The 12,394-nt window shown below is 25.5% G+C and overlaps 1 protein-coding gene across 1 annotated transcript; it reads right to left on the reverse strand.

Annotated features, from left to right (window-relative positions):
- Positions 1–5,282: 5,282 nt before the first annotated feature.
- Positions 5,283–6,563, reverse strand: LOC136975742 (uncharacterized protein F54H12.2-like). Its single transcript, XM_067270837.1, has 2 exons — positions 6,068–6,563; positions 5,283–5,965 (listed from the first exon to the last, which is right to left on the reverse strand). The coding sequence occupies exons 1-2, from the start codon at positions 6,561–6,563 to the stop codon at positions 5,283–5,285; spliced, it is 1,179 nt and encodes a 392-aa protein (XP_067126938.1).
- Positions 6,564–12,394: the final 5,831 nt, after the last annotated feature.

Below are 12,394 nucleotides of genomic sequence, written 5' to 3' on the forward strand. Positions count from 1 at the left end.
ATAAATAGGTTTATTTAACAATAAATTAGGCTTCTTCATTTTAAAAATTGTAAGATTATCATTTATAATTTGAAATTGTTCTACAGATGGTTTAGATAGATATCGGCGATATTGATTTAATGTTGTAGCTGCTTTTAAGTTAATACGCTTTCTTACATTTTGACATGTTTTGCCGAAAAACTATTATTCATTAATTTAAAAAATGATTTGTCAAAATCATTAGTTTATTCTTGTCTTTTTTTATTATTAAAATATATATATTTTTTAAGCCACGCACTTTGATAAAATGCTAATACTTTATAAATTATAGATTATATCAAATTCTCTTCTAGATAGAATTTTAAATTTCTATAATGAACCACATGGTTTGTTTTATCAAAAAGAGTAAGAATTAATTTTTTGCTATTAGTATATTTTAAATTTAATTTATTTAATACTGTTTTGTGATAATTAGATAATAAATCATACGGAATAGCAGTGTGTCGAACGGCTAGTGGAAAATTATCGCGTTGGTCATGAATATATTCAAAATATTTTGAATCAACTTCTAAGATATATCCTATGCTATTTTTATCAGATATATTCGTTATGTCTAAAGCATCTATTTCATCTTTGCACAGTCATCTAAAATTATTTACAGATAAGTATGCGCTCATTACAAACCCATAAAAATTATTTGCATCTATTGACAGAATATAATTATGAGGTTGATTTTTATGATATGTTTCGGGTATTAATGGATTATTAGCTTGCGCAAATCTTTTTCCCGCTAAACTTACTCCCCCCTCATTCCATTTTCAATAAATAAATACATATCAAGATCATTAAATAATTCTAATTGAATTTTTGTCATTTTTAAACCACAATTCCATGTTAAATCAGGTATTGTTATAAAATATACAGGATCTAAATTATAATATGTTAAATTTAATTTTCTAAAATTTTGGAATATATCTGCTAATAATATGGTATCGACATATTGATATAATTTTAAATAGTCCGTGAAAGTTTCACAGCGAAATTTTTTCTAAACTAATTGAGCATGATTATAATCATCATCTGTAATATTTTCTCCTGATAATTCGTTATAAAAACATTTTTTGGTGGTAGCTGTATTTCATCTAATATTTGTTCATTTTTAAAATAGTAATATGGAAAAATTCCTTTTTTTTCTAACAATTCTCTATATTTGTAATGACAAAAAATAATTAAAATTGGAAAATTATAATTCGCATTTTTTAAATTATCAGTTAAAACAGAGAGAGAAGAATTTAAAAACTGATAACTATCGATAAATTTAAAATAATCTAATGAAAATGTCGTAAATTATTCTGAATTTATTGGAATAATTCTAATTTTTGAAAATACTTTAGAAGGTATATTTTTAAAAATTAAATGTTAATCATAACCTGAAAAATTGTGCAATATAATTGGGATAAACCTTTTCGGTCTATAATTTAAATTGCATTTATTATGAGCCTACCTCCGAAAACAACCTGTTTGGTGATCGTGGTCCATTACACGGATATCATCATCATCATCATCAAATTTTTAATTACAAATATGACATAAATATTTTGAATTATTAGTAACAGTATTTAAATTAATTTCAACATTATGACTTATTTTACTTAACAAATTATTTAATTGGTTTTGAATATCAATTAAAAAATTATTAACAGCATTATCACCGCAATAAAAATTAGCATATATTATTTTATCTTTGTTTTTAATAATTATAATCGAATAACATATAGGTTTATGAATTTCAACGATTTTAGTAAAACTTTCTTTAAAATCTATTTCATTAGAAAAACCTTTTCCAAAATTGATTCAGATCTGCATATATGCAGATTGGATGAAATAATGATTTTTCGTGAAAATGAAATTTGGTGGTTGCTTCTTTTTGTTTTGGGATGAATACTTTTCGATATTTATAATTAGAACAAAATTTGAGATGCTCATTTAAAGTACATTCTTTTTTAAAACCATTTAAACATCTTTTGCAAAATTTTCTTCGTGAAAATTTGTCTGACATTAGTCTATTAAAATTTCTAATTAAAAAATAATGAGATTTATATAATAACAAATTTATTTCTTTTTCAAATTGAAATTTGCTTATATAAACTGGATAAATTAGTTTGTTCTCGTATCCATATACATTAATATTTAAACAATAATTTTTTTTAAATATTGGAATATTTTTAACATTTACAGGAAAAATTTTAAACTATTTATATTTAAATATTTTAAATATTTCCTATACAAATATATAAAATTTTCTTGGTATTAACTGTTGGATACATATTAGCAATTATACAATATAAAAAACATTGATTGTCTGAACATTTTATATTTAACACACAACGTTTATTAATTATATGTTTTGGAAAAATAATATCACTACATCCATCAATTTCATTTTTTTATATTCCTAAATGAACATCTATAAATATAATTTCTTACAGTATCCACTCTGATCCATATTTTATAAACTTATCAATATAGTTTAAAATAGTATCAAATGCATTCATTAATTTTTCATTAATAATATACGAGGATAAAATATGCTCAACACGACTAGAAAAATAAACATCTTGATATTCTATAATATCATCTTATTTATATTTTATGAATTTAGTTTTTAAATTTATTAAAAATTTTCTTTTACAAACGAAATTATCATTAAATAAAATATTATAAATACAAGATGTTATTTTTTCAAAAAAGACAAATGAATCAGTATTTTCTAAAATAAGAGCATGATAAGTTTTAGCATAACTTCTAAAAGCTTTTTTCTTTAATATGAAAAACATATTTTAAACATTTACACAGTCGTCTAAATGTTTGTTCATTGCATCAAAAGCTTTTTTATAAAATTTAAAGTCCTTAATATTTATATTATATTTGTTAGGTTGACAGTCCCCTTTTGTTTTTGTTAAGGAACATATGTGTTAGAATGGAATTCTACCACCTCCATGAATTGATTTTCACATATTTTGATGTTAAACTTGCTAATTTTTAAAGATTTACCTTTATCTAGGGTTAGGTCTAACCCAAACTTTTGGTCTAAGGCAAGCTTTTGCTTTTTCAACTCCTGATCTTCTATATTTTTAGGTTTGGGTCCTCTTTTTTTTACCAACAGTCTGATTCATAATCACATTCTAAAATTAATATTATATTTATTGATTTATTTTAAGTAAAAATAGTTAAAAAATAAAATAAAATACTTACCTCCTGAAGACATTTTTCTTAGATGTATAAGAGATTCTTGCAAAAGAAGTTCTCGGTGATGTATTGAGCTAGTATCTCAGCACTGTATTGAAGCTCTGTCTTATATCCAGTATTTATACTATTGCTGGACACAAAAATAACACATAACAGGATGTCTGTTAATAATTTTAGAATAACATGATGTGTATTAATATTTTTCAACTGCACTTTGAAAAACAGGATACTTAAAAATGAATCGAAAATAGCACTGTTTATTAATATTTCAAGAATGTACTGTACTTCAAAAAAAAAGATATTTTAAGAATATACTTCAAAAACAGAATATTTAAAAATGAATTAAAAACACACAGTGCTTATGAATATTTTAAGAATTTACTTTAAACAACAGGATATATAAATATAAATACCAAACCTTTGTTGAATTTAAGTATAAAAAAAGCCGTAATTTTTGTCAGAATCAACGAGTTTTAACAATCATTCACAAACTTCAGCATTCAATACATTCTGCCAAGATGAGTTTAAGTATATTTTCTTTTATATCTATACTTGATTTTTTAAAAATAAATATCTCAATGTAGATTCTACTATCTCAAAATTCTCTTGTAGTAAGTGTTAAAATAATTTATGACATATAGTTTTTTTTATATATTTCTCTATTTAATTGATATATTTTAATATAAATTAGATTTTTCGACACTCAAAAATACTCAAATGGTAGGTGTTGAAATTCTTTTTTATTAAAATTAATACTGTGTATTATAACATAGTTTTTGATATAGGAGTTATCCTTGACTTTGAAACCTTTACAATTTGAGATGAAAATCTTCTATTCAACACTTTATGTAGACAAATTGGATTTGTAGCAAGACATACAAATAATTTTGGGAAAATAGATTTTCATAATGAATTTATTACTTTTGATAATTTATCACCACAAAATAAAAAATTTGTTAAATTTGGAAATTTTTTACATGGGCTGTATTTATCATATAAAAAACATAATTTTGGTTATTGGGAATGTTATAGTAAAGTATATCAAATTTTATTTAAATTATATAAAAAGTATGATATAATTTATTACAAGGGAAGTCAAATTGAATTTAATTTTTAAAACTTAACTGAAGAAATATACAACATAAAAATTCCATCATTTGACATCGAAAAGTTGGGGATAACTAATTCCTCAAAAATTAGCAAACCATGTCCATACCATAGCAATTTTGATTTTCACTGCTCCCTTTGTGATGTTTTCTCTTATAAATTTTATATGGATGAACACGGTAAATAAATTTTTAATTACTAACATATAAAAATTAGTAAATATGATTACATTTTTTATAATTTGTATAGGTATATAATTATTGTTATTGCTAACAACAAGGTAATTTTTTCACTAATGAATGATAAAATATTATTATTATTATTATTATTATTAATTACATTTTTTAAATTTTATACAGACTTAGAGAAGAAAATATTATTTTGTGTTTTAATATTATGTATTTTTTTTTTTTGAAAAAATAAAAAAAGTTTATATTTAAATAATTTTATTATTTTTCATTGAAGTACAACATTAATTATACATTATTGCACTCGGATGTGCTGAGTAAAAATGATTTTTAACAAATTTCTTTACAAATTTATCGTTATAAAATTTGTCTGTTGTACTTAATTCTTTTAAACATTGATTTCTATTCATTTTATATAGAAAATACAAACAGAAATATTTACAAGTTATTGAATATAAACTCCAATGAACTATATTATTCCAGCAACAATGTTTAGAATTTTGTTTTATAAATTTTATAATTTTTGTTTTTGTTGGTTTCATTCCATAACTATCAGAGTAGAAACAATTTTTTTCTGTAAAGAACACAGATACCCAATGAGTCCCTGGCTTATTCTTTTTGTCTAAATTAATTATAAATGATTTACGATTAGCAATGCAATCAAGTAAATCATCAGATGCAAAAACCCCATTGAAAGTCCTTTTTATTTCCGAATCACTATAAGCCAATCTCCATAAAGTAATGGTATTCATTAATAGTCTACACAGTTCTTGAGTGATCAATTTCTAGAGTATTATTATATTCCAGCAAACAAATAACATTCACAGTTTCTAATATTGCAGTTGAAAATTTTAATTCGATTGAGATATTTCCTTGTTGATTAACACTTATATGCGATTCTGATGCAGAATGATCGGGAGTAAGATCGAAACAATATAAAGTATAGCCATCTTTATAATCGTCGTAAGATATATTTGTAAATTTATGATGGTTAATGCATCCTACATCTTCAAATAATAATATGAAATTTTTTGCACATATTTTATTTGTATAATCAGAAGTATATGGTTTTGGAGGAATCATTTGATTGTCTTTTAATAAATATATATAATTTAAATTGTAATTTTTAAAATTAAAAGGATTGTATTTTACATTTCCATTAAATGCTGAATTTGAAACTAAACCAATTGTAATTCTATAAGGCAACTGACCAATAACAGCATTTGATATATTTGTAGACTGAATTTTGCTACTTAAAGTAAAAACTTTAATATCTGTTCTACAGAATGGAATTTTTATAATTCCTGTTTGCAATGCTTTTACTATTTTAATTTGAACTGATGAACTAACATCTACTTTATTAATTTTTAGAGATGCATTTTTAATAACAACTTTATAATTATCATTATTTGCCATTAAAGCAAAATTATCTTTTGATCTTTCTATTTTAATTCGTAAATCAACATTATTAATTTACAGTTTAGGTTTATGTGATAAATCAATATGAAGCCGTCTGACTATATCTATTAGTCTACTTTGTTTACCAATATTAAATCTTTTAGCCATTCCTTCATTATTTTCTTTTATGGAATCCATATGATGTGCAGTATCTTTAAAAAATAATGCACTAGTTAAAAATGTTTCCTGTGCTTCTTTTGAGAAAAATAATAAGGCCTCCAAAATTGCTTGGTAGAAATAATTAACCTGTGAGATTACTTGTTCATCGTTTAGAAAAACACTGCATTGAGAAAACACACTATTTAAAAAATAATTGACAGGAGCAACTTTTTCATCTGCAGCAGTATCTGTTTTGTTTTTGTTTACGATTTTTGCTTGAACATGTAGATAAATTGAATGCAGATCGATATAATTTTTCGCCAGAACCGGATACATAAAATTCAATTGGTGCTCGACTATACCCGAAATTGTTGCGACAGGATGAACTATAACTTCTGATGTATTGTCAATAGCTAGTTGAGTTGAAACAGTACTGAATAAATCCAGCTCGCTTTTGGTGCATGGACAAGAGTGTGGATCCATTTTCTCACTCAGTATATATATCTTTTAGTTTTCGCCTTTTATTTTGCAACTGAATTAATCTTTTTGTTTGTTTTCTTTTTATACCAGATACGCCCTGTACTCTTTTAATTACATCATCTTTAATTTCAAAACCAATAGCTTTTAAATGTGATTTTGTAGATTCTTTAAATGATTTTCTGCTAATTACATCTGATCCAACATTTGATGCAAAGTTTAATGCTTTTCGTCCTAGATATTTTCCTACTTTACTAAGAATAGGAATAGATTTACGAAATAAATCTCCAAAAAATCTATATCCTCGTTTAATTTGCTTTCCTGCAAAATAATTCCCTGTTCCTAATTGTTGTGTGAAAGGAAATCGTAACTCAGGTCTGTATATCGTTTTTCCCGCTTGATTACAGTAATAATTTATACAATCTATAGGATCGAGCTTTATTTTGTACTTTCAAACATGAACTAACATTAACAAATAAAACTAAGCACTATTTATAACTGTTTAAAAAATAAAACTAATAATGTTTTATTCCAAAAAAGACAATTTTTTTTCGCCAGCGGTTCTCAACTCGAATTCAATAGTATCAATATAATTTTTCTTCAAAGGAAAATATAAAGCAAGCGGTTCTCAACTCGAATTCAATAGTATCAATATAATTTTTCTTCAAGGGAAAATATAAAGCCAGCGGTTCTCAACTTGAATTAAATAGTATCAATATAATTTTTCTTCGAAGGAAAATATAAAGGTGAGGGATAAACTTTAACTATTTGATCGGTCTTTTTTCCCATAACTGGTATAACTCTTAGAAGAGGAGCTGTTATATGCCCCACATGATGAGAAGCGACAATATTTGAATAAATAAAAATTTTTTAAATCCTTGCAGACAATTCAAGTGGATATTCACTTACATATTCGCCAGCTGAAAATTTTTGTGTTTTAAATCTTAATAAACTCTTTAATTTGTTTCCAAATTTAATCGTTATATTTTTAGGAACTTTTAAAATGATTTTGTTATTAAGCAGTAATCCTAATTTAATATATTTAAAAATTCCGAGAAATTTTTCAGCCGATGAATATAATCCAATAGGAATAAAAATTTTTTTTCTACATCAATTTCTTTAACAACTTTTTTATTTCTTTCTACTAAGATTATAAATTGATCCTTGTAAAATAAGGATTTGATAGATATTCCTTGGACCCTATCTGCAATATTAAATCTGAAGTGCTTTGTTTAAATATAATTTTTTTCAGTGGGAAATTTAATGAATAAAGTAATTTGTGACCACTGTCTTTTCTAACATGGAACTCAAATCCCTCTTTCACATTTTTTTACGTCTTAATAATTCTTGTCTAAAACGAATTCTACTGAGTTAGACCCAGTTAACGAAACTATATTATTGTTTATCTAATCGAACAGTATTTATTTTTCATTCTTGTCAGTTGTAGTTAGTGGAATTGTATATGTTTTATCTTCTATTTTTTCTCTTCTAATTTTATGCTTAGTAATAGTATAATCATTGTTATGATTAGATATGTTAAACCAGTTTCTAGAAATAATAACTTTACTCAGACCAACTAACCATTTTTCATGTAAATCGATAGGTGGACTCATTTTCACTGTAAAATTAGACTGCTTATTTTCAGGAAATAAATCCATGCTAGCGTTGCTTATCAGAGTTACAAGAAAGTCAGACTGCATCATTTTGTTACTTTCTGTAATTTGTCTGTATAAAATTTTCCTTCCAAAATTTCGTTATTTAAATCTTTCAATATGTATGTTAGAGGATGAGAAAAAAAACAATCATGAATAATAAATATTTCTTCTGTCCAACCTGGTAGATATCCTCGACTAAATGTTTTACGTATTTTCGAAATTCGAACAAGATCATCAATATTAAAATTAAATGTATTTCCTCCTTTTATACCATACAGCTTTTTAAAAATCGCACTGTGGTGCAAAGGTGTAACTTCTGAGTGAGACATGCCGATACTTCTATGAAAACTATTATTGTAACCTATTACAATATCAGATAATTTATCGATATATTTATAAGAATTACGATACGTAAATAATCTATATATTTTATTCCGCAGAGTTTTATTTAATCTTTTCACAACAGCTGCTTTTGTATCAGAATGAGTAGAATAATGATTAATTTTAAATTTTTTAAAAAGGTTTTCTACTAATCTATTATAAAATTCTTTTCCTTTGTCACTTTGTAAATTTTTTGGAATGTTTTTTTTTAAAAATGATTTCAAAAGCTTTAAAAACTGACTGAGGTTTTTTATCTTTTATTGGTTCCACTTAGTAAATACATCGATTACAGTTAGTAATTATTTTACTCCATCATTAAATCTAGCGAATTGTTTTAATACAATTGAATCGGCTTGCCATAAGTCATTAGGATAAAAACTTTTAGTTTTTCTTTGCGAATATTTAATTCTTACAGGTTTATGAAGTGTATAAGTCAGTTGAGAAGATAGCCATTTTTTAACAACAGATTGGGGTAAATTAGATTTTTTTACTAATTTACTTACACCACCAAAAGATGCTGGAGATTTAGGATTATAGTATTTCGATTTCAAAAGTTTTTCCATTCGGAATTATAGTTCCTCTTCCTCTTAGATTTATTCCACTGGTGAAATACACTTAAAAAGAAAATTTCTTCGGAAGTCACGACTGATGCTGGTTGATACTGTGCTTTTTCAGGTAGTGTTGTCAAACTTTTGTTTTCAATCCATATATTAGTAATGTTCGTTTTCTTTAAACCGTCCCAAAATTCGTTAAAACTAACTGGAACTAATGCAGTTTTTTTATTTTTTATCACATAGGAAATTAAGTCTACTATTTGACTTCCAAAAATAGGTTTCCCATCGGTTGTTAATTCACCTTTAGAATTCCATCTGTAATGACTTCGATTCAACTTATCAATTAACTGTGGTATATATTTTTGATATAATTGTGGTACAGATAAAATTATTTGTTTAATATATGCATCATCGACAACTTTTTCTTCAGGTTAAGATTCCGTTTCTTCGATTTTGTCAGGTTACAACAGATACTCTAACAGGTTTTTCTGGCGCATAAACTGTTCTCTGATATCTCGAAATCAATTGACTTAAAAATTTGACTTTACTATCATCAGATAAATCACCAGTCTCAAGTAATTCTTCGATATTATTACCAATTTTTATTTCAGGTTTTTGATATGCTGACAACAATTCAAGAGGGACAAGAGCCATTTGTTTCGCCATTAGATTCTTTTTCCTATTACTTCACCAATTAGTCCATCTTTAATAGACAATAACGGAGCCAGTAGAAGAGGAAGGAATCCACCAGATTGATTAACTAAAATTTTTTTCTTAGTATTTAAAGGAACATTTTTTCACTTAATTTCCTGATAATTTTTTTATATTTTTGTAATCTACGAACATCAGCAGGTATATTTGCTCTCCGCAAATTATCGCATATTTCACACAAAACTTTAATTTGATCCGGAGTAGCTTCTTTCAATATTGCTTTTCGTTGAAAAGGAGTAGTCTTAGACAAAAGTGCTAACATATGATAATTTTTCTTTGTTCTTCATTTTACTGGTAAGTATATCCAAAAAATACCTTGTTCGTCACGAAAACACGAATCTTTCACAAAAAATTTCTTATTCGTTTTAGGATGAAAATCTAATAACAAATAAGCAAATTCCTTTTCTGTCGCTTTTTTATATGCATCCATAGAAAATTACATTTACCAGCAAAAGCTTGCCGCCCCAAACAACTTACTTGACTTTCATCGCGATTATTTTTAAATAATATAAAATAATTTGTGTTTAAAGTTATATCTCTCATAATTATATTTTTTGGAAACAAATTTTGCATTATCACGATCACGCTTACATTATAATGATGAGACTCTGTTGTAAACAAAAATGCAGTTTTTTAACTGAGTTCATGCATTAAATCATTAATTATTATTAAATCCCATCCTTGCACGGATTCAGGTAAACCATACATGAATGTAACATCTTTTTCCTCCTGAAAAAAATGGTAAATACACGGAATAACACCATAGAACCTTATTTAATGTCTTTTCGTAAATTTTGTTACGAATAATTTTTCTCACTAGTGTTGTCTTTCTGCATTGAGAGGGTACAACGATTATACAGTTACAAAGATGTTTTAAATACATATGAATCGAACTTACAAGCTCCAGTAAATTTATAATGCTTTGATCCGCAAATTATCTCCCTAAATATTAAGATATTCTTTTTGTTCCTTTCTATATAAATATTTTTCATAACTTTTGAACATTTCTCAAACGATAAATATAATTTATTACTAAGTTGATTAATCCTTCTATCCTTGACAACAATTATAAAACCGAATTTTCCATCTCCTTTCCATATTTCATCGTTAACTTTAAAATAACGTAAAACAATAGGAAAATTATCGAGGATATCGAAAGAAAAATTATTTACCGCAGCAATACAGGTATCTATAGACTTGTACAAATGAGGAGAAACAGAATAATTTCTATCACCGTCGTAAGTAATAATAAAACCATATGTCTCCATGATTTCAACTTTGAATCTTAGTATTAAAAATACATTCTAATGTTCGTTAAAACTTTATTTATATCAAAAACCAACCAATCGAAACAAAAATTAGTTTATAAAGTGGATTAGAAAAAATAATTAATTTTTATAAACATTTAATAATTAATACAGAAACTTTGTTTTGTTACTACAAATTTGAATTAAATTAATTTTATTTTAATTAAAAAATTAATTTTGTCATCAGTGCTACTCAAATCACTACTACTTGTAACGATGTCACTATAAGTAGTGCTCATTGTATCTAGAATTTGAATATATGATATAGTTAGTTCATATTCTGACAAACACAACTGTTTATGTGAGTACTATATGTTATTAATTATGTTTATATAAAATGATTCATTAGTCCAAAAATTAAAACGCATTTTAGGTAGGATTGACTTTCACCTGCATACAAAGTATGGGACAAAATGGGTTTTTGAAAAAAAATACTAAGGACCTTTAATTTTAGGATTTACATTACTGTACTTTTAAGTTATTTATTAAAACAAGGCACACTTTTCATGGGCAATTTGCTGAAAAAAATACCTTTCAGGAAGGCTTTTATGGGAAATTAGTTTTTATTTAGGAATTACTAACAAAAAATCTGCAAAACTCCACGTGACCAGCCCGATAGCAATGGCGCGAATCTACTACTAAATTACCAGTGTTCAGTAATTTTAACCAGTCGGCCATTGATGGGCGCTTATGTTAATTTTTATCTTTCCACATAAAATGCAATTATTTATTTAAAATTTATTTTATATACTAGTACCTTCTATATATTAACAGGACTTATTATACTGGAAAGTATGGATACAGATATTTAGGCTTACAGATCAAAAATAATGTTCTTTATTTAGAACTAGGCTTTCTCATTTTCCGGTCTTTTGCTTGTCCCGAAATCCCGGGATAGAAGTGAACTGTTTCCAGGGATGCCGAAAAATCCCGGGACAAAATTAATTATTTTTAAGATATACAAAATGTCATGAAATCAAATGATTTAATTATTTTTCGTTTTTTAAAGTAATTTAATACGTTCTGTATCTTCCAAAATCATATTATTAATGCTGTATAAGATATGTATTAAAAATTACCTTTAAATTACGTAGAAATTTTCACAAATAGAAAAAATTTATTAAAGTTTGCTGGAAACTGAATACAGCAACGACAAAAATGCTTTTGAATTGAGTTGAAAATTAAAAAAAAAAAATGAACTTAGATCAAACTTCTAACTTAGATGGTAA

This window comes from Centruroides vittatus, unplaced genomic scaffold (genome assembly GCF_030686945.1).
Source record: "Centruroides vittatus isolate TY-2023 unplaced genomic scaffold, ASM3068694v2 contig_385, whole genome shotgun sequence".
NCBI classification, from domain to species: domain Eukaryota; kingdom Metazoa; phylum Arthropoda; class Arachnida; order Scorpiones; family Buthidae; genus Centruroides; species Centruroides vittatus.